Raw genomic sequence first — 24,172 nt, forward strand, 5'->3', positions numbered from 1 at the left:
AAGCCTACTCGTGACAATAAGCGATTTTCATTTTTCATTTCATTTCAATTTGCCACAAAATAAAGCATTGTATCTCCTGGATAACGCAGACACCTAAGTTCCCTTCCAAGTCACTCACCATCCCGACTTAGAAATAGAACGCCTCTCCTTCACTGTTGCTGGGTCAAAATCCTGGAACTCCCTCCCTAACAGCACTGTGGATGTAGCTACATCACATGGATTGCAATGGTTCAAGGCAGCAGCTCACCAGCAACTTCTCAAGGGTAACTAGGGATGGGCAACAAATGCTGGCCTAGCCTGCAATGCCCACATCCTGAAAAAATGAATTAAAAATAAATACACCTCAGAATTCTCAGCCTGAGGCAATACCAGAACATAAGATAGCAAGCCTGCCGATTTGAGCCTTGAAATAAGTGTGGTGAGATAAGACAAGAAACAGTTCCTTCCCGCTGTCACAGGCTGATGATTAGTCATTCAGATAATTTACCTCACTGGTTGACCACTCACTCAATCACCCCTTGCCCACACCTTCCACTGAAAGGTAGAGATAAGGGCAAAGTTGACTCTTCTTCCTTTGACTGGAAGATACTCAACAGCTCATTGACCACCCCATCCTTCGGAAAGTCATGTCACAATATTAAATCTTATACCAGAGGGACCAGTCACAGGATTAGACTGTAAACCTGCCAGGACAAGGGGAAGGGTGACTCTGGAAGAGAATCAGGCAGTAGTGGCACAGGAGACGTGGATCTGGATTTGAACAGGGAAAACCCCAGGCAGGGTACAGCCAAGGGCTGACAAACACAGGAAACCCCAGTTAGCGCTGGGACAAATCTCAGGTGGAGTGCAGGCTTCCTTCAAAACTCCTATCAAGTGAAGTGGGAACAAACTCTATCCAGGATGACATAATTCCTGACCAGTATTGCAAATACTACTAAGGTACATAAAGGTGCTAACCCTTGTGCAAAACATAATAAAAGTCACTATACCATACTGGAGTCACATTAATCATTTGAAGAGGGGGAAAAAAACTTTAGTGTGATTAATGGTAGAAGTTTAGAATCGATCTCAAGGGCAGCACGATGGCGCAGTGTTTAGCACTGCTGCCACACGGTGCTGAGGTCCCAGGTTCGATCCCGGCTCTGGGTCATTGTCCGTGTGGAGATTGCACATTCTCCCCATGTTTGCGTGGGTTTCGCCCCCATAACCCAAAGATGTGCAGGGTAGGTGGATTGGCCACGCTAAATTGAGCCTTAATTGGAAAAAATGAATTGGGTACTTTAAAATTTTTTAAAATATTAATTGTGTGCAGCTTGTGTTACACCACAGCAAAAGAATGTGCAAGTGTTTTGTTTTTAATTTTAAAAAAATAATCAATCTCATGGCTTGGGATACAATTTTTTTCAGTACGTCATCATATAATCAGGCTCCTGAGGGGTGGCACGTTGGTGCAGTGGTTAGCACTGCTGCCAGGGACTTTTCACAGTAACTTCATACTTGTGACAATAAAAGGTTATTATTATTATCATCAGCATGGTGCCAAGGGCCCAGGTTCGATCCCGGCACCGGGTCACTGTTCGTGTGGAGTTTGCACACTCCCCATGTCTGCGTGTGTCTCAACCCCCACATCCCAAAGATGCGCAGGGTAGGTGGATTGGCCACACTAAATTTCCCCTTCATTGCAAAAAAAAATATGAATTGGTCACTTTCAATTATTTTTTTAAAATAATCAGACTTCTGCTTGCACTGGAGCATGCTTATCAGAACAAATGCATGCTTCTCACCTTTGTTAAAACGAAAAAGGCTGACAAAGGAACTATAGGCTGATCTGAAGGGAGGTTCATCTTGATCTGGAGTCAGTGGCTTGAAATGAGTGAGATGAGATGGGCTTGCAGGAGAGCGAGACTGTTCATTTCCAACGTCCAGAGCCGATGTGACATTTTCCTCTGCTGCCATCCCAAATACCTAGAATAAAAAGATTAAACTCCATCAAAAATTAAAATTAGAAATGGAAAAAATTTTCAGCTGCCATGCCAACCATGGTTTAGTTGGTGGTATACTCACCTCTGACTCGGAAAGTCATAAATTCAACTCCCATGCCAGAAAGTTAGGCCCAAAATCTAGGTTGACAATCTAGACCAGTGGTTCTCAACCTTTTTTAACCCATGGACCCCTTTTCCTCTTAATTTTTTTTGTGGACCCCCATAGTGAGTAATTAGGAAAAAAATGCAGAATTATTCAATGAGATCCCTGTGGTTGATGCTGCTCAGCGAGTTTTTTTTATATTCGGCTCCATCGAGGTCAATGATAGTCGAAGATCACCCTTTTTCACAATGTCGAGTCTATTACGAGCTTTTGATAATAAGTGAAAAACACGACTAAATCCTGATTCAACAAGGTAAGATTATGGAAAAGCTATAACGTAGAGCTGTGCTTTATCCCAGAGTAGTGGGTACTTTTTAGCAGTGTCATTTGTTTTCCATATATTATGCTTCCCATCTTTGAATTTTGCGTGCAATATTTCATCACTTTGTAATTCAATGAGGGTCTCCTGTAAATAACTGTTATTCATAACTTGAGTTAGGATGAAAAATCTGAAAGAAAAATAGTTTGAATCGAACTATGAACTTTATTAAACATATGAAAACTGCGTTCCAGGCAAAGCAAGGCATATTCTCTTTACCCATAAGTTTATGAATCCCAAGGGAGATTAGTGGGACAATTAGGGCCACAGCAAATGCACCTTTTTGGTTCTGAGCCCCTTCAGCCCTCAAGGTAAATTAGATAGATTATAATCTCTCTTTGACCTTTGTCAGTGCGAGAGAGAGAGAGAGAGAGAGAGAGAGAAAGGTGAATATTCATCATGAAAACAAACATCTAAGGTCGCTGCCTGCTACCTGAGAAAAGATGGGTGATTTTCACCTCCGTTTGTTCTAGGTAACTTTAAATTTACGACACTGTCAAATGTAAAGTTTTTTTCTTCTACTTGATTGCCATAAAAAATTCATAGCTACATGAATATTTCTACTTTTAGTATTTTAATATGGCGTAGATTACTGTAAAAATTTTATTCTCAGTAATAACAATTGTTCTGAAGTAGAATTGCTCTATGGACCACTAAAATATCACCGTGGACCCCCAATTCGGTATTTTTTTTGTGTGGACCCCCAGTAATGTTACATGGACCCCCAGGGTCCATGTGGACCCCAGTTGAGAACCACTGATCTAGTCCAATGAGAGAGTGCAGCACTGTTGGATGTTTAAACTTTCAGATGAGATGATAAATCAAGATCCCTTTTTGTGTTTTTGCTTTTCTGTGCAGGCACAAGGGAACTTTGCCTTCAACTCTATGAATGGCGTCTCCAATTCCCAATGAGCCTGGGATCTCCTGTGCATGCGCCAACCAGGAAACGGCTACACTTGCACATGCGCCTAACCAATGTAAAAAAATCTGAACCAAGCATGTGCGGCCCATTCCCAGCCGGCGCAAGCATGGGAGGCGCAAGGTTCATCGGGACTTAGGGATGCCACCACACAGCTGAAAACGAAGATTAGATTTAGTTTATTTACATTAATGTTTCATCATTTTGAATGTTATTTACCATGCGGCAGACTGGTTGGGAACCTCTAGTCTATATGCCCCCTCTATGGAATTTCCTCCCCATCCTTCCTACCCCAACTTCAAACCTACTTCTCCGACCAAAGCATTGAATCTACCAAAGCTCAGAGAACACCCTCCACCATGTTTTGTATACCAGGGCAGACCAAAAGCTAAGAATTCTATGACACGTAACTCACCTCCTGCCCCTCAAAAGCCTGTCCACCATCTACAAGGCACAAGTCAAGGGTGTAATGAAATACTCTCCACTTGCCCGGATGAGTGCAGCTCCAACAACATTCAAGAAGCTAGACACCATCAGGATAAAGCAGCCCACTTGATTGCTCCCCCTTCCATAAACGTTCAAACCCTTCACCAGCGACGAACAGTGACAACCATGTGTACCATCTACGAGATACACTGCAGTAACTCACCAAGGTTCCTCAGACAGCACCTTCCAAACCCACGCCCACAACCATCTAGAAGGACAAGAGCAGCAGATACCTAGATACCTGGGAACACCACCACCTGGAGGTGCACTCCCTCCTCCCCCCCACCAAGTCACTCAGCACCCTGACATGGAAATATATTGCCTTGATCTTGGGTAGGGTGCTCTTTGCAAGAGCCGGTGCGGACTCGATGGGCCGAATGGCCTCCTTCTGAACTGTAAATTCTATTTTTAAAAAAAATTTCCTTCATTGTCACTGAGTCAAAATCCTGAAACTCCCCCCCCCCCCCCCCCCCCCCCTCCCAAAACCCGGTAAATTAATAAAAAATATTTAAATAATATCCACAATGTGTAACCTCATGGTCGGACATATCCCCCATTCTACCATCACTATCAAGCCAGGGGCCAACCCTAGTTCAATGAGGAATGTATCAAGCACGTACCAACTTGGTGAAACTACAGCATAGGACTAATGTTGAATGGTAGAAGCACCAAGCTGCAGACGGCACCCAGTGATCCCAAAACCACTGGATCAGATCAAAGCTCTGCCACATCTAGTTGTAAAAGAGGAGACTCCAAAAATCTCAGCTTCAATGATGAAGGTAACCAACACATCAGTGCAGAAGATGAGGCTGAAGCATTTTAACCATCTTAAGCCAGAGGTACTGAGTGGATGATTCACCTTAGCCTCCTCCTGGGGTTAGTACCACCACAGATGTCAATGGTCAGACAATGTGACTCACTCGACGTGATATCAAGAAAGGGCAAAAAGTATTAAAAACAACTAAGGCTATGGGCCCTGAAAACAGCCCGACAATAGCTCTGAAGACTTGTGCTCCAGGACTAGCTATGCTGATAGCCACTTTGCTCCAATACAGTTCTAACACTGACATCAATTCGAAAATTTTCTCAGGTATGTCCCGTCCACAAAAAGCAGGACAAATACAACCTAGATAAATACCGCCCCTCAGTCTGTGCTCCATTGTCAAAATAATGAAAGTGTCATTGTCAGTGTTATCAGGCGACACATACTCAGCAATAACTTCTCACAGATGCTCAGTTTGGGTTCCACTAGGGCCACTGCGCTCCAGACCTCATTGCAGCCTGGCCAAACATGAGCAAAAGAGTTGAATTCCATAAGTGAGGTGAGCACGATTGCCCTTGACCTCAGCAAAATTAACGCTGGTGGCAATCAGTGGCAAATTCTCTGCTGATAGGAGTTGTACCAAGCACAAAGGAAGATGGCCTTGGTTGTTTGAGGCCAATCATCTCAACCCCAGAATATCATTGCAAGAATTCCTCAGGGTAGTGTCCTAGGCCCAAATGTCTTCTATGACCTTCCTTCCATCATAAAGTCAGAAGTGGGGATGTTCGCTGATTGCAGAGTCTGCAGTACCTTCACAAGTCCTCAGGTGCTGAAGCTGTCTGTACCCACTTGCAGCAACCTGGACAACCTTCAGACTTGGACTAATAAGTAGCAAGTAACATTCGCGTCCGACAAGGGACAGGCAATAACCACCTCCATCAAGAAGGTATCCAATAATCTCTTATAAAATATTCAATGGCTTGACCTTCAATGAACTCTCCACTATCGAAACCCTGGGCCAAGGCGGATTCACCAGTTACCAGAAATTTAACTTTGCCTGCTACATTAATACAGTGCTGCAAGGGCATGTCAGAGTCTGGGAATTCTGTGCTGAGTATCTCACCTCTCAGTTTCCAAAGCCTGTTCACTGTCTAAAAAAATACAAGACATGAGCGTAATGGAATATTTTCCACTTGCCTGCGTTAGTGTAGCTCCAAATGCACTCACGAAGCTTAACACTACTGAGGCCACAACAACCCGCTTGATCTGCATCCCATCCATCAATCTAAATATTAATTCCTTCCACGAACAACAAGAGTGTCAACTGTGCATACCATATACAGGATGCACTGCAGCAACCTACCAAGGCTCCTTCAACGGCAGCTTCCAAATTCATGACCTCGAATACCTAGAACAGGGGTGGGCAAACTACGGCCCGTGGGCCGCATGCGGCCCGCCAAAGGTCTTTATGCGGCCCACCAAGATCAAGTCATAAAAAAAAAAAAATTATGGAGGGGGCTGTTGGGTTACTGGTATAGGGTGGATACGTTGACTTGAGTAGGGTGATCATTGCTCGGCACAACATGTGTTTCATGTGAAGTTTCTACTTTAAAATATTAATTAATAAAAATTAATTGCTTTTTTTTCTTTAAACTGAGTTACTTTGTTTTTCAAATAAATGTGTTTCATGTAAAGTTTCTACTTTAAAATATTAATTAATAAAAATTAATTGCTTTTTTTTTCTTTAAAAACCTTTTATTTTGGCTATTTTAAATATTAATTATTTTACTTAATATACTATGCGGCCCTTTAAAATTGTGAATTTCTGAATGTGGCCCTTGCACGGAAAAGTTTGCCCACCCCTGACCTAGAGGAACCAAGAACAGCAGGTGCATGGGAATGCCATCACCTGCAGGTCACCCTCCAAGTCACATATCATCCTGACATGGATCTATATCATTATTCCTTCACTAGTGCTGGGTCAAAATCCTGGAGCCTCCCTCCCTAACAGTACAATGGGTGCACCTAGACCACATGGGCTGCAGCAGTTGAAGCCGAAAGCGCACCATCACCATCATGTTTTCTTTTTTTTTTAAATAAATTTTGAGTACTCAACCCAATGGGAGTTGTTATACAGACCTCTAGATACCAGGCTACACAAATGCAGAGATCAGGGAAGTTTTTTTTGTAAGAATGGAATAGTTATGATGGGAGACTTTCATTTTCTTATAGACAGGGGGGAGCAGAACAGCTTGGGAACCAAGGACAGTGAATGTTTTGACAGCCTTTGGGATAGTATTCCACAATGGTTCTAGCAAGCCATCTTAGATTTAGTAACGAAAATTGAACCTAAATTAGTTAATCTCCAAACAGTAAGGGGACATTTAACTGTAAGGGGACATTTCACTACCAGTGACGACAATATAATAGAATTCAATATCAGGGTTGAGAGAGAAGGCAGAATAACAAGGACGGTTTTAAATTTCAGCAAGGTTAGCTTTGGAAGAATGAGACACAAATTTACCACAAAGGTTAGGCAGACTATTACCAGATAAAACTAGTGAATAGTAGGAGGTGTTCAAAAACTATTTGGTAGAAGACAACACCTATACATGTCCCTGAAGGGCAAGACATATATCTGTAATTAAACAACCTAACAACCTTGATCAACATGAAAGGTGAAAGATAGCAAATAACAAATATGACTGATATGGAGACAATAAAACAATGAAGATCCCACAGGCTTGGGTAGCTATAAAAACAGAAGGACGCAAACCAAGTAGTAAAAGCTTACCCATTTTCACAAATCTGTCAACAGACACGTGGGCTTCTTAAAGACAGTTGTAGGGGGACAAGGATAAACTACCAGGGATACAAGGAAACTAAAAACATTCAAGGAAAGGGATCACAATTAAAGTTTTTTTTAAATGTGATCAAGAAACTAATAAGATTAAATATCTCCAGGATCCAATAGTTTCAACCTCAGTATTAAAAGCAGTAGGTGAGGAAATTGTTAGTGCATTAGTCACGATCTTCCAAAACAAACTATTCAGGAATTGTCTCCTTGGTTTAGAAATATATGGGAAATAAACCCGTGCTGTTGGCCTCTCTCTGCATCACGAACCAGCTGCCATGCCATATACAGGTTTCCAGAAGGCAGTCAATGAGCATTAATCATAGAATCTACAGTACAGAAGGAGGCCATTCGGCCCATCGAGTCTGCACTAGCTCTTGAAAAGATACCCTACCCAAGCCCACACCTCCACCCTATCCCCATAACCCAGCAATGACACCCAACACTAAGAGAATTTTGGACACTAAGGGCAATTTAGCATGACCAATCCACCTAACCCCTAACCTGCACATCTTTGGACTGTGGGAGGAGACCGGAGCACCCAAAGGAAACCCACGCACACGCAGGGAGAACGTTCAGACTCCGCACAGATAGTGACCCAAGCCGGGGATCGAACCTCGGACCCTGGAGCTGTGAAGCAATTGTGCTAACCACTATGCTACCGTGCTGCCCCAATAATGAGGGGACAGGAACTGGAACCATTTACTGGTAGGAACAAGGATAATGATTATGTGTTCAAACTGAAATTTGACTTTTAAAAGATATTACTAAATTAAACAATGGAATAATACTTCACAGCTTTAGGACAGTCCCTTGTCACCTTGAGTCATACCTGTCAGCTAAAATTAACAAGTGAATGCAACAAAAACACATTTCTGACTGACATTATAACGAAAAACCACAAACTAAAAGCCCTGATTAGGAATTAAATAGCTAGGACCAATTAGCAGATGCCCAATCTGGAAAAATAGAGCTAAGCATTTATACTAGGTATATTAATTGCATGAACAAAGCTAATTTCTCCACAGACAGGTAAATGTCTTTAAAATCAAATAATAATCAGTTTTTAACATGCATTTGAAAGAATACTGCTGTTATTTCTTTAAATGCATTAAGATGAAATCCCAATTTGATGATTTATGACAAGTGATTTAATTAAACTCCCCACCTACAGTATGATATAAAGTCAAAACAAAAACAATTCCGTATTAAATGCAGGACACCTTCTATGTCAGTAATCAGCCTAATCCATAGAAAAGGCATTTCCTTCAAGCCCAACAATTATTGGTTGCATATTACAAAGCATAATTGAACAGCATGCTCTGCTAATTCAGCGTTCACCAAGCTCCCACTCATTAAAAAAAACTACCATAGCCTCGGGAACATGTACGGAATCCCTTGGGGGTGAGGGGTGGAAAGTGCACAGTTGCATCAAAGTTTGAGAACCTTTGGTCTTAATCTAGCCCTGAAAACTTAAGAGGTGCATCAAGATGTTTATAACTATGTTGGATCAGAGATAGAAACTGAGGCCGTGACAGCAGCAACCCGGGAGGGGAGGGGAGGGCGGGAGGGAGGGGGGGGGGGGGGAGAGGGGGGACAAAGACGAAGGAAGTACGGTAGCGGTGGTGGCACGGGCAAGGCCGGCCCGAGGACGCTGCTAGAAATGATAAGTTGGTCTGACTGTCGGTTCGCCGGCGGGGGGGGGGGGACGCGCGAGTAGGGGGGGGGGGGGGGACTTTTTTTTTTTTTTGTTAAGTAGGGGGGTTTGACTTTGTTTTGTTATAATTTAAATGTAAATGTAGGGGGGGTTAAAATGTTTGTATTTTGAAAAATTTCTTCAATAAAAATTATTTTAAATAAATATAACTATGTTGGAATGCTTTTGAATTTGTAAGCAGGACTTATATTCTCTGTTCCAAATTTGCTTCTGAACAGTGCTATTCATAAATTCACCAGAACTTCTATTGATTAATTGGTACAATCAGGCTGCAGACTTCTTTCCAGTCAACATAAATAACATTCTGCAACTAAGCAGGAGAGATGACACAGTACTGTAAGGCAATGCTTGTTGAGTTCTCCACCTTTGCACCTCCCCATGATGTGGCACAGTTAGAATCTCAGGTAGAGTAAAAGTTACAGCACCAACGGTCAAATGACAAACTGACAACAATATTAATTTCAGCAAACAGCACAACAGCTGCTACCATATCCACTGTACATCAGCTATGATCACTTATCTGTTGGGATACGTCAACATGTGAATATGATTATTAGGCAGCCAAACAAATTTAAAACTCCAAACATTAAAGCGACTAAGAAATCAGTACTCAGAATGAAACCACAAGACTTGTTTTACAATAAACTGATTAATTAAAATGAATTACAAACAATAACGAACCCAATCTAACCAGTATACCAATAAAATGAAATGCAGCAAGGTTAACTAACTATATTAACATCCCTGCCACTGAAGTTTATAGGCCAGAATTTATTATTCATCTTACTTCATTTTGACAACGTTGACTAATATTCATGTCACGTATGTCAGATTTCCTTATTATCCATATGTTTATCCAATGACCATTTGAATGCCCTTAGTGTTGGCGAGTCCATTACTGTTGCAGGCAGGGCATTCCACACCCTTACTACTCTCTGAGTAAAGAACCTACCTCTGACATCTGTCCTATATCTATCTCCCCTCAATTTAAAGCTATGTCCCCTCGGGCTAGACATCACCATCCGAGGAAAAAGGCTCTCACTGTCCACCCTATCTAATCCTCTGATCATCTTGTATGCCTCAATTAAGTCACCTCTTAACCTTCTCTCTAACGAAAACAGCCTCAAGTCCCTCAACCTTCCCTCATAATATCTTCCCTCCATACCAGGCAACATCCTGGTAAATCTCTTCTGCACCCTTTCCAATGCTTCCACATCCTTCCTATAATGCAGCGACTAGAATTGCACGCAATACTCCAAATGCGGCCGCACCAGAGTTTTGTACAGCTGCAACATGACCTCATGGCTCCGAAACTCAATCCCTCTACCAATAAAAGCTAACACACTGTACGCCTTCTTAACAACCCTCTCAACCTGGGTGGCAACTTTCAGGGATCTATGGACATGGACACCGAGATCTCTCTGCTCATCCACACTACCAAGAATCTTACCATTAGGCCAGTACTCTCTCTTCCTGTTATTCCTTCCAAAATGAATCACCTCACACTTTTCTGCATTAAACTCCATTTGCCACCTCTCAGCCCAGCTCTGCAGCTTATCTATGTCCCTCTGTAACTTGTAACATCCTTCCGCACTGTCCACAACTCCACCGACTTTCGTGTCATCTGCAAATTTACTCACCCATCCTTCTACGCCCTCCTCCAGGTCATTTATAAAAATGACAAACAGCAGTGGCCCCAAAACAGATCCTTGTGGTACACCACTAGTAACTGAACTCCAGTCTGAACATTTCCCATCAACCACCAACCTTGGTCTTCTTCCAGCTAGCCAATCTCTGATCCAAACTGCTAAATCACCCTCAATCCCATGCCTCCGTATTTTCTGCAATAGCCTACCATGGGGAACCTTATCAAACACTTTACTGAAATCCATATACACCACATCAACTGCTTTACCCTCGTCCACCTGTTTGGTCACCTTCTCAAAGAACTCAATAAGGTTTGTGAGGCACGACCTACCCTTCACAAAACCGTGTTGACTATCTCTAATCAAATTATTCCTTTCTAGATGATTATACATCCTATCTCTTATAAACCTTTCCAAGACTTTGCCCACAACAGAAGTAAGGCTCGTTGGTCTATAGTTACCGGGGTTGTCTCTACTCCCCTTCTTGAACAAGGGGACAACATTTGCGATCCTCCAGTCTTCTGGCACTATTCCTGTAGACAATGATGACTTAAAGATCAAAGCCAAAGGCTCAGCAATCTCCTCCCGAGCTTCCCAGAGAATCCTACGATAAATCCCATCCGGAATGGGCAACAAATGTTGGCCTTTCCAGCAGCACCCAAATCGTATGAAAGAACAAAGAAAGAAAAATCCCAAATATTTGTTTTTTATCCTGGTTCAGAGACTGCTATGCTTATGAACAACTTTTCATTCTGACTGGTTATTGAGAGAAACAGTGGCTTGCCTTGTCCAAAAGTCCCAGGTGCCCTGAGGAAAGAAGCAGACTGTTTCAATATCCTACCTATATCAACCTGCAATGCAAAAACAGAGGCCAAAATGGTAAGAGCAGGTCTAAAGAATGGTACCTCATTTGTTTGCCTGCTACAGTTAAATTCTGGCTCAATCTTTCTATCTTTCCCTTTTCTGTTGCAACTACGGCTCCAGTTTGCAAGATACACTGCAGCAATTCATCAGACATAGACAGCACCTTTCTTTCCCACAAACTATAACATAGAGAAGGTCAGTAATATCATGGGAACTCGGTTCATCTAAGTCGCATACTATCCTGACCTGGATATAAATCTCCACTTATTTATTGTCACTGGACAAATATCCTAGAATTTTCTACCTAACATCAGAATCATGTACGCTGCAGCCTTTAAAGGAGGTAGCCTGTCACTCTGCACAAAAACTGAAATGAAAACAAAACAGCCAAAGCTTGTCTATTTCCACTGGCACATGTTAATGAAACGAAACAGAGCAGATTAAACTTTTTGAGCACCAAATTTCTTTGTAAACTTGCACAATTGTTAACTGCTAAAAATATTTTTGAGGAAAAGGCAATAAATGCAGCCTCACACCCTGGTTTCACTTAGTTACCTTACGACCCACAATTTATAACATTTTAAGATTCATGAGAATGGTTCCAGAGGTGAGGAACATCAGATTGACAAAACTTGGATTGCTCTACTTGAAAAAAGGAAAGTTCAGAGGAGACTTGATAGAGGTATACAAAATCATGAGGTCTAGATGATAACGTTTTTAAAAGAAATTCAAACTCCCAGTGAATAGTTGAAAGGATGACAGCAATATTTCACATTTTAACTTCATGCAATAAACAGACTAAAAGCACTATTGACTAAACACTACCTCAGTAAGCAACTTCGACCTAGAACATAGAACATTACAGCACAGTACAGGCCCTTCGGCCCTCGATGTTGCGCCGACCTGTGAAACCACTTTAAAGCCTATCTACACTACTCCATTATCATCCATACGTTTGTCCAATGACAATTTAAATGCCCTTATTGTTGGCGATTCCACTACTGTTGCAGGCAGGGCATTCCACACCCTTACTACTCTCTGAGTAAAGAACCTATCTCTGACATCTGTTCAATATCTATCTCCCCTCAATTTAAAGTTCTGTCCCCTCGTGCTAGACATCACCATCCGAGGAAAAAGACTCCCAATGTCCACCCTATCTAATCCTCTGATCATCTTGTATGCCTCAATTAAGTCACCTCTTAACCTTCTTCTCTCTAACAAAAACAGCCTCAGGTCCCTCAGCCTTCCCTCATAAGATCTTCCCTCCATACCAGGCAACATCCTGGTAAATCTCCTCTGCACCCTTTCCAATGCTCCCACACCCTTCCAATAATGCAGCGACCAGAACTGCACGTAATACTCCAAATGCGGCCGCACCAGAGTTTTGTACAGCTGCAACATGACCTCATGGCTCCGAAACTCAATCCCTCTACCAATAAAAGCTGTACGCCTTCTACACCGTACGCCTTCTTAACAACCCTATCAACCTGGGTGGCAACTTTCAGGGATCTATGTACATGGACACCAAGATCACTCTGCTCATCCACACTACCAAGAATCTTACCATTAGCCCAGTACTCGGACTTCCTGTCATTCCTTCCAAAATGAATCGCCTCACACTTTTCTGCATTAAACTCCATTTGCCACCTCTCAGCCCAGCTCTGCAGCTTATCTATGCCCCTCTGTAACTCGCAACATCCTTCCGCACTGTCCACAACTCCACCGACTTTAGTGTCATCTGCAAATTTACTCACCCATGCTTCTACGCCCCCCTCCAGGTCATTTATAAAAATGACAAACAGCAGTGGCCCCAAAACAGAGCCATGTGGTACACCACTAGTAACTGAATTCCAGGCTGAACATTTCCCATCAACCACCACCCTTTATCTTCTTCCAGCTAGCCAATTTCTGATCCAAACTGCTAAATCATCCTGAATCCCATGCCTCCGTATTTTCTGCAATAGCCTACCATGGGGAACCTTATCAAACACTTTATTGAAATCCATATACACATCAACTGCATTACCCTCATCCACCTGTTTGGTCACCTTCTCAAAGAACTCAATAAGGTTTGTGAGGCACGACCAACCCTTCACAAAACCGTGTTGACTATCGTTAATCAAATTATTCCTTTCCAGATGATTATAAATCCTATCTCTTTTTTTTTTAAATTTAGAGTATCCAATTCATTTTTTCCAATTAAGGGGCAATTTAGAGTGGCCAATCCACCTACGCTGCACATCTTTGGGTTGTGGGGGCGAAACCCACGCAAATACGGGGAGAATGTGCAAACTCCACACGGACAGTGACCCAGAGCCGGGATCGAACCTGGGACCTCGGCGCCGTGAGGCAACAGGGCTAACCCACTGCGCCACCGTGCTGCCCAAATCCTATCTCTTTTAAGCCTTTCCAAGACTTTGCCCACAACAGAAGTAAGGCTCACTGGTCTATAGTTATCGGGGTTGTCTCTACTCCCCTTCTTGAACAAGGGGACAACATTTGCTATCCTCCAGTCTTCTGGCACTATTCCTGTCAACAATGATGACATAAAGATCAAAGCCAAAGGCTCAGCAATCTCCTCCCTCGCTTCCCAGAGAATCCTAGAATAAATCCCATCCAGCCAGGGGACTTATTTATTTTCACACTTTCCAGAATTGCTAACACCTCCTCCTTATGAACCTCAAGCCCTTCTAGTCTAGTAGCCTGTATCTCAGTATTCTCCTCGACAACATTGTCTTTTTCCTGTGTGAATATGGACGAAAAATACTCATTTAGCACCTCTCCTATCTCCTCGGACTCCACGCACAACTTCCCACTACTGTCCTTGACTGGCCCTACTCTTACCCGAGTCATTCTTTTATTCCTGACATTCCTATAGAAAGCTTTATAGTTATCCCTGATCCTACCTGCCAAAGACTTCTCATGTCCCCTCCTGGCTCTTCTTAGCTCTCTCTTTCGGTCCTTCCTAGCTAACTTGCAACTCTCAAGCGCCCTAACTGAACCTTCACGTTGCATCTTTACATAAGCCTCCTTCATCCTCTTGACAAGTGATTCAACTACTTTAATAAACCACGGTTCACTCGCTCGACCACTTCCTCCCTGCCTGTCAGGTACATACTTATCAAGGACATGCAGTAGCTGTTCCTTGAACAAGCTCCACATTTCAATTGTGCCCATCCCCTGCAGTTTCCCTCCCCATCTTATGCATCCTACATCTTGCCATAAACTACAGAACAGAAGTTTCCAATTTTACTTTTAACTCAACTAAAAAAGCCCACTCCAAGGTTATATCGACCCTTAAACAGACATTCAATTCTCCAAGTATGAATTGAAAGGGGTTCTTAGCTCCAGAAGCTTTACTTTAATTATTTTCCTTTCCCAGCCTGGTAACTTGTAAACTCAGAAGTCTTTCACAATGTGGATTTTCTGGTGATTCTCCCTCTAGTTCAAGCCAGGCAAATCTTTCAGCCTCACTTTAATCCTCATGAATTTGGTCTTTTCAATTTGAGGTTAGGTTCCACCTGCAGTTCGACAAGGTGAACCACAGAAATTTGCCGTTCCTATCTGCTTCCTCTTTCTTGAATCCTGGCAGACTGACCGGTGAAATTCAGGGATATCTTTTAGGAGAATCTTGTAATCCTATCCTACAATGGCTTCCCATCTTCATGGAAATGTCAATGACATGGGCCTTGAATCCAGGTAGAAATACTGATGAGCTACCCTTTTTGGCCCCAGTTCCATCTTTAAATTAAATAGACAGTTAGAAGTATAACCACTTACAAAACCTGGCATTCTTATCTTCCTGACACTTTGGAAACCGAACAGTCTTATTCTCTGCCAAACCAGATGGTTCTGCAAATGTTTGCAAGTGAAACACTTTGCACCTTCTTCCCAGTAAAAGAATCTGGGCATCCCTTCAACCTTTAAGAATGAATGCCCTCAGGCTTGCGAGAAGCAGAATTCAGAACAGGTCACATGAGACCCTTCATTTCACCATTTTACTTCTCCATTTTACCATAGATTAACACACTGTCCCAAAACATAACAATCTTATAAAGCCTCACATTTCGAACAATAGGGAGACGTAGCCAGAACCAGAGTAAAGTAATTTAAGGTTATTGACAAAATGAGCAATAACAACATGAAGAAAAACAGTGAGTGGTTAGGATCTGAAGTCACTGCCCGAGTGTGTGGCGGAGACAAATTCAATTGAGGCATTCAAAGGGGAATGGGATCTGAAAAGAAAAGCCATGCAGGGCTACAGAGAAAAGACAGGGCAAAGGCATTAGGTGAATTACTCCTACAAAGGGCCAGGATGGACTCAATGTGCTGATTGGCCTTTTCCTGTGCTACAGCCATTCTTTGATTCTATGATACCAGTACAGCTTCATACAAAAGGAAATCAATAGCTGTTCTAGACTCGGATTCAAAATCCAGAGTAAAATCACCCGATTACTTTCATCCACTCCCGTCTTACACCTCATTTCCAAAATTGCCAGGATCACATTGAAGTACAGTGCCACAAATGCTGGCAAAGCACTGATACCTTATCCACGTGCACTTTCGTGTGCAAACTTTAACACTGAATTTTAGAAGATTGTGCAATTATTGTATTCTGCCATCACCTGGTACATTCCCATCATCATCAGGGTTACTGTAAAGTCTCCGTGGAACTTTGGCTAATTTGTCCTGCTGACCTGCCAATGCTGAAGCAAACTCTATCATTCCATTACTACATTCTAAGATTGTCAAACTTGGCATGCACCAAGGATCAAACATAGAAGCAGCCTTAAATACATTCGATAATGGAGTATCCACAACCCTCTGGGGTAGAGAATTCCAAAGTTTCATAACCCTTTGAGTGAAAATGATTCCCCTCATCGCAGTCCACAATTATCACTCCTGAGATTATGCCCCACTGTTTCAGGTTTCCCAGCTGGGGGAAACATCCTCAGAGTCTCTAAACACCTTCAGAATCCTGGAGGCTTCAGTGAGATGGCCGCTTCATCTAAACACTGGAGAATATACATATCAAAGCAAATTACTGCAGATGCTGGAATCTGAGACAAAAACAGAAAATACTGGACAATGTCGGCAAGTCTGACAGCAACTGTGGAGAGAAAAGGGAGCTAATGTTTCGAGCAGACTCAAAACATAGAACATAACAGCGCAGTACAGGCCCTTCGACCCTCGATGTTGCGCCGACCTGTGAAACCACTCTAAAGCCCATCTACCCTATTCCATTATCATCCATATGTTTATCCAATGACCATTTAAATGCCCTTAATGTTGGCGAGTCCACTACTTTGGCAGGCAGGGCATTCCACACCCCTACTACTCTCTGATTAAAGAACCTACCTCTGACATCTGTCCTATATCTATCTCCCCTCAATTTAAAGCTATGTTCTCCATATTTGAGGAAGGGTATACTTACGTTAGAGGCAGTGCAGTGAAAGTTCATTAGATTGGTCCCTATTTGAGAGGTTGCCCTAATGTGAGGATAAGAGGCTGAGTAAATTGTGTATCTATTCTCCAATCACAAAAACAGAAAATTCTGACACCATCTGTGAAGAGAAAAGGGAATTAACATTTTAATTTGATTTGCCAAGTTTCTTTTAAAAGTTGTGTCTTTTTGTGACAGTGCCTCTCTAGTGTCAATGAGGTAATTAATTAATTTGTCCATTTATTTTTATTGGTACTCAAGAGTATAACCAGAAAGTACCAACTGCCTACCTTTATTGGTTCTAAAAAAGCATATAGCCAGTTATTGACACAGTGGTGAGTTGTAGAGTTAAGAGCTATACATTTGTAATTTAAATCTAATGTATATCTTAAACAGAGTCTGCATTAACTTCTAGACTCCTCTTTAACTAATTGACTGCAAGAAGTTTAATAACAGGAACACTGAGGTCCTCAAGAGTTCGTAAGCCTGTTCAACCATTCAATGAGAACCTAGTTGATCTACGACTTAACTCCATATATCTACCTTGCCCCAGATCTCTTAATACACTTGGGGGACGATTCTCCAAAATGGAGACAAAGTTCTTGCGCCAACGTGAACGCCGTCGCGTTTCAAGACAGCGCAAAATGGGCACGGGGACGACCGATTCTATCCCCCACAGGGGGCCAGCACGGCGCTGGAGCGGCTCACGCCGCTCCAGCCTCCCTGCCCAGTGCCAAATGGGCACCGCGGCAACCCACGCATGCTCAGTTGTGCCATGCCAACCTGCATATGCACGGGGAACATATTCAGCACACCGGCCCCAACACAACATGGCGTGGGGATTTAGGGGCCGGCCGCGTAACAAAGTAGGCCTGGGGGTGGGGGGGGGGGGGGGGAAAGAGAGAGAGAGAGAGGCCGGACTGCCTATCGGTGGGTCCCGATCACGGGCCAGACCCCATCGGAGGGCCCCACCCCCCGGTGAAGGAGCACTTTTCCCCCCCACAGGCCGCCCCGACCCTTCGCGCAGAGTTCCCACCGGCAGCGACCGGGGTGAACAGCGCCGGCGGGACTCTGTCGTATCCGTGCGGCCGCTCGTCCCATCCGGGCCAGAAAATTGGCGGCCCCGCACCGCATCAAACGCACTGGCGGAAATGGCGCCAATTCTCCGCACCTCGGAAAATCGCGCACCGGTGTCTGGGCGTGATTGCGTCGATTCTCTGGCCCAGCGCAGGGCTCGGAGAATCACCCCCTTGGTTAATACAAATCTATCAATATTGGTTTTTAAATTTACCATTAATCTTGCATCAATTGTCACTTGGGGAAGGGGATTCCAAACGTCTCCCACGTTTTGCACATGCAAGTAGTTCCGTATTTCATCCCTGAAAGGAGTCTAAATTTTTGACCATGCCCCTTAAATCCAAACTCCCCAACCAGCAGAAGTAGATTTTCTCTACCTACCCTATCTGTTCCCCTCAAAATGTTGATCAATTCACCCCACAACGTTCCAAATTGCTAGAATACAACTCTAGTATGTTATCTCTCCATAAAATCCCTACAACGCAGAAGGAGGCCATTAGGCCCTTCGAGTCTGCACCGACCCTCCAAAAGATGACTCCACCTAGGCCCACTCCCCTACCCTAACCACACGCATTGATCAAGACCAATCCACCGAATCTGCACACGTTTGGACTGTGGGAGGAAACCGGAGCACCCAGAGGAACTCACGCAGACATGGGGAGAATGTGCAAACGCCACATAGCCACCCAAGGTCAGAATCAGACCCAGTCTCTGGCGCTGTGAGGCAGTAGTGCTAACCACTATACCACCCTCTCCTGACAATTTAATCGTACAGGGCTTTGGTGAGACCGCATCTGGATACTGCGTACAGTTTTGGTCTCCTTATTTGAAAAAGGATATAATGGCATTAGAAGCAGTTCAGAGAAGGGTCACACGAGTCATTCCTGGGATGAGGGGTTATGTTATGAAGACAAGTTGGGCCTATACCTATTGGAGTTGAGAAGAATGAGAGGTGATCTTATTGAAACATATACAAACCTGAAGGGACTTGATGGGATATATACTGGGAAGATGTTTCCACTTGTGGGGAAGATGAGAACAAGGTGACAGAGTTTAAAATTATGAATGAGACGAGAAGAATCTTTTTCTCTCAAGATGGTTGCTAATCTATGGAACTCTCTCCTCCAGAAAGAGGTGAGGTCTGGAGCATTGAATTTATTCAAGGCTAAGTTAGATTTTTGATAAACAAGGGAGTCAAAGGTTACAGGGTCAAGACAGGAAAGAGTTGAGACCACAAAGGGTTCAACCATGGTTTATCAAATGGTAGAGCAGGCTTGAAGCTCACAATGTCCTACTGGTGATATGTCCTATGTTCCTCTCAGAGTGTAGATAACATTCTGGTAGGTCTACACTGCACTCCCTCCAAGGCCAATATATACTTTCTACGGGTATGGTGCCCAGAACTGTTCACAATTCCCCAGGTGTGATTTAACCAGGCTTCTTCTACCCTTGTAATTCTAGCCCTTTAGATACAAATATAGAGATATAAATATAGCTTTACTTTTTTCTGCATCCATTCATAACATTTTAATGATCTATGTAGCTGGACACCAAGCTTTTCACTAGTCAGCAAAACATGTGGGACCTTGGGCTTCATAAATAGAAAAATTGAGCAGGAAAGCAAGGAAGTTATGCTGAACTTAAAAGCTCTGCTTAGCCTCCAACAGGAGTATTGCATTTAGTTCTGGGTACAACACTTTAGGAAGGATGTGGACATCTTTGAGAGATGCAGTAGAGAATTACCAAAATGATTCCAACGATGGAGGATTTTAGTTACAAGATTAGATTGGAAAAGCTGGGTTGCTCTCCTTGAAACAAGGAGATGGAGGGGAGATTTGATACAGATGCACAAAATTGTCAGCTTCGGATAAGGGAGACAGGGAAAAGCTGTTCCCAGTAGCTGATAGCACAAGAGCTGGGGAACACAGATTTAAAGCTTGGGGCAAGGTTAGGGAGAATGTGAGGAAGAATTATCGGATGCAGAGGGAGGTAATAATCTGGAACTCTCAGGCTACGAGGATGATGGAAGCAGAATCAAACAACGGTCGGCGCAACATCGAGGGCCGAAGGGCCCGTACTGCGCTGTAGTGTTCTATGTTCTAACAATGTCCAAAGCAAATTGGATGAGTACTTGAAAACAAAACTGCAGAGCTACAAGGATCAAGCGGGGAGTGAAACTGATTGGATTTTTCTGCAGGGGGCCAGCATGCACTTAAACAAATCCCCCACTTTCCCCAACACAAAATTAGAGGGTAAATTGGTCTGCACCATCCGCAATATGCAATGCAACAACTCGCCAAGGCGACTCCAACAACACCTTTCAATCCTGTGATCTGTCCCACCAAAACCCGCAAATTTCCCTCCAAGCACCAATATATAGAATATATGTATATATATATATATATATATTGGAAATATATAGCTGTTCACCGCTGCTGGGTCAAGTCCTGAAACACCTACCCTAACAGACTTGTGTGCCACTTACACCACATGGACTGCCACAGTTCAATAACGCAACTCACCACCACCACCTCAAAAACAATTAGGAATGAACAATAAATGCTGACTTTTCCAGTTATGTTCACATTGCATGAACAATTTTTTTCAAAACCTTTGCGATCCGGGTCTTTAATTTAGCTCTAAGTTCCTGTTACTCTCCAAAACAGGGGCTCTTGCCTATTTATCTCCCTCTTGTTGGTCTCAACATGGATCACAGTGACTGGATCGTATCCCCTCCTTTCCCAATAACACTTCAAACAAGCTTGAAATGCTCTTCACCCTTGAACCAGGAAGGCAACATACTATATGGGCTCCGAAATCTGTGTACAAATGATGCTCTCTGTCCCCCTAATTATTAGATCCCCAACAACTACCACATAATTATTTCCCCACCCCCTCCTCCCACCTATGGATAGTCTCTTGTTCCAAGTAATTGTACAGGTTAAGGATTTTACTGATCCCAGAAACCTGTTAGTTAATTCAAGTTATAAAATTCAAAACTCTGGAGATACGTAATATAGTCAGCCACAGTTATGATAACTTAATTAATTTGCAGACATTATTACATGTAGTTAAACAACTTCATTTTTGATTGTACTTCCCACACAAGGGAAGATGTCTCAGAATTCTGCAAGTTAGAGGATAAAATAGAAAATTTGAGTAAGAGAAATGTTTGATGTTTTTGAAAGCAAAGAAGAAACTGATATGGCAAGATAGTTAAGGGTCGCAAGGACATTGTCACTGAAGAAGTAATTACTGATGGTGCAGTATAGAAACGGAAGATTGGACTAAACCATTGACTGAGGAAGAAGTTGCATATGGTTGAAGGACACTGATATAGGTTGGGTCAAGAACAAAAGCATAAAACCCTGGAAACATATAGTATTTCAATCAATTGGCTGTCTCCACAGATGTGGTTTCTGCAGCATTTTCTGTTTTTGTTTCAAGTTTCCAGAATTTACTACCTTTTTTTGTGTGCTTTGTATTTAGGTTAAGCCATGGCCTTGGAGAAATTTGAAAGCAAAGACAGAAATCCTGAAGTTAATCTGAAGAGACATGAGTCAGTGAAGGTTGGTAAGAACAAGGATATTGGGAATGCTGGATGCAGTATGGTTGAGGACAAAGGTCATGGAGTCTAAATGAGTTGTAATTTGCACACGACTAGGCAGGAAAAGGGGCCAAAGGAGTGCTTTATCAATGAGGTTCCATTTCTAAAAGGAATGAATTAGGGTATTCACGACTCTAAAATATTTCAATAGAGATTATCGATAATATTTGGTTACTCGGGCATTTGACAAAACTTTCAATCAGGACAACTTTCAATCAGGACAGCAGTGATGTTTTCAGCGACAAGTTATTGGAACTAGTTATTAATGAAATATTAATCATATGCATTTGTTCAAGAATTCTCCAGTAAATATGTTAGTACGATGGATAAAAGTATTTTTTAAAATCAGAAATACCACAAATTAAACTCTACAAGGTTTAGAGTAAGATTTGTAAACTCTTTAAAATATCTACAGTACCAAGTAAATTTAATTTCTGATACAATAAATTGTAAGGCAGAAGACACTTATATGCATGGATTCTTTTGGAATGGAAGATTAAATTCATAGAATTCACAGCAGATGGAGGCCATTCGGTCCTTCAGGTTTGCACCGGCCCTCGGAAAGAGCACCCTATCCCCGTAATCTCACCTAACCTTTTTGGACACTTAAGGGCAATTTGGCATGCCCAATCCACCTAACCTGCTTATCTTTGGACATTTTATTAAGATTTTTCAGCAGCTTCATCACTTAAAGTACCAATTAACAAACCAGGGCAGAAGTGTCAAACTGAGCTAAATATGAATAAAGATGATGACTTTGTCCATTTTAGCTCATTTATTAGAAGAAACAAACAGCTCATATCACAGCATCCAGGTATCTTGGAATGGTGACCAAAAGCAGTTACAATATTTAAGACCAGTGTGATCAGAGTGCCGGATGGATACAACACTCCATCCTTCAAGTTTATACTCTACTGATTTAGCAATGTATTTCACCTTTCCATTTATGTTGATTGCTGATCCATGCTAACTGAATATGCCTATGTTGTTTAGACCTATAACAGCAGCACTGGGTTGCCCCAATGTCACTCACCAGTGAACCAGCTGTACTCTGCACCCCTCATCTAAGGAAGCACCACAAATATAATAACCTGAACATGAAGTTCAGTCAACCTAAGATGACCTTACATAGAGGCTATATCATAAGATGATCTATATATATTAATGTGAAAACCAATCAGAGAAGGTTTAAGCATCAGATCTGACACCACTAAATTTCTTTCAACATCACCTTTAACTAGTCCAACATCGTGTATAATCACCCATTTTCCTTAACCTGCCAACATGAATTTTTACTTTTTTCAGATTATTCATCCTTCAATGCACTCAACTGTCCCTCCCCACATTTTCGAAACCCATATAGATTGGTCTGATGTGATGAACTTGCAAATCTAAGGTATTGATATAAATTGGTCCTTGAATCAACTGCTGAAGCACTCATTGTTTCCACTCACTCCACTATCAAACTATATGTTGGTTGCTGTACCCATTCTTTTTGACAGTTGTTTACCCTTTTTCAGTTTATATCTTAAATTCACATAATTTTGAGTCTTGTATAACAAACTTAAATGATTTTTCTGGAGGCTTAGGGTATATTACATATAAGAGGCAACAATGGGAGGAGCAGAAGATGACATTGATGCGAGGGGTGTGCCACCACCATCTCATAAATATTCATGACCTGATCATTTTTCTTGTCCCCATTCTAAATTTTGGAATTACCTTATTTCACGATTCTTACTGTATGGCTGCAGTCCGGCACACCAGGATAGCATTTTATCAGAATAGCGAATACAGTTACTGTTTCATCTATACCTCTTTGAGGGGGAGCTGACTGATGGTGATTTAACCTGAGGATCACCACATCTCAGGCAAGGGGCAAGGTTGAGAAATCGGGCCTTCGTGAATAACCTGTTTCACCTTTGGCACAAACCTATCTCAATTGCAAGCCAAAAATTAATCAATTTTCAATGGCATTAGAGGCAACACACATTGCAGCAGAAGTGTCTAAAACTATGGTCTGTGTGCCATTCCATGAATCTTTGAGATCTGGCCCACAATGCTCTGACATGAAAGTTCTAATCATGCATATATTTGTTTATGATTATTCCTGTTTGGATTTTGTAGATTTGGATTTTTCAGAATGGCTGTTCTTGTGCTGTTCTCTCGGAGGCAAATATACCCTAAACTTAAAATCTGAGAGGTGTTAACGTAGGAAGTTCGCGATTTTGCATATGCTTACAAACTTTGGGTTTAAGATGACACCACTCCATGATGGACACCTAAGTGAACAACGAACACCAAGAGTTTGAAAACCTTTCCTTCTATGTTT

At 42.4% G+C, this 24,172-nt stretch overlaps 1 protein-coding gene across 8 annotated transcripts in view; it reads right to left on the reverse strand.

The window, feature by feature from the left end:
• pikfyve (phosphoinositide kinase, FYVE finger containing) overlaps window positions 1-24,172 on the reverse strand; it is a 206,985-nt gene that overhangs the window by 182,154 nt on the left and 659 nt on the right. For all 8 annotated transcript variants that reach the window (XM_038788673.1, XM_038788682.1, XM_038788662.1 and 5 more), the window contains exon 2: window positions 1,785-1,965. In XM_038788673.1, the coding sequence (XP_038644601.1) occupies window positions 1,785-1,956 (172 nt within the window). In that variant the 5' untranslated portion in view covers window positions 1,957-1,965. The remainder of the gene's footprint in view (window positions 1-1,784; window positions 1,966-24,172) is intronic.

The sequence above is a fragment of the Scyliorhinus canicula genome, chromosome 2, assembly GCF_902713615.1.
Source record: "Scyliorhinus canicula chromosome 2, sScyCan1.1, whole genome shotgun sequence".
Taxonomy (NCBI): Eukaryota; Metazoa; Chordata; class Chondrichthyes; order Carcharhiniformes; family Scyliorhinidae; genus Scyliorhinus; species Scyliorhinus canicula.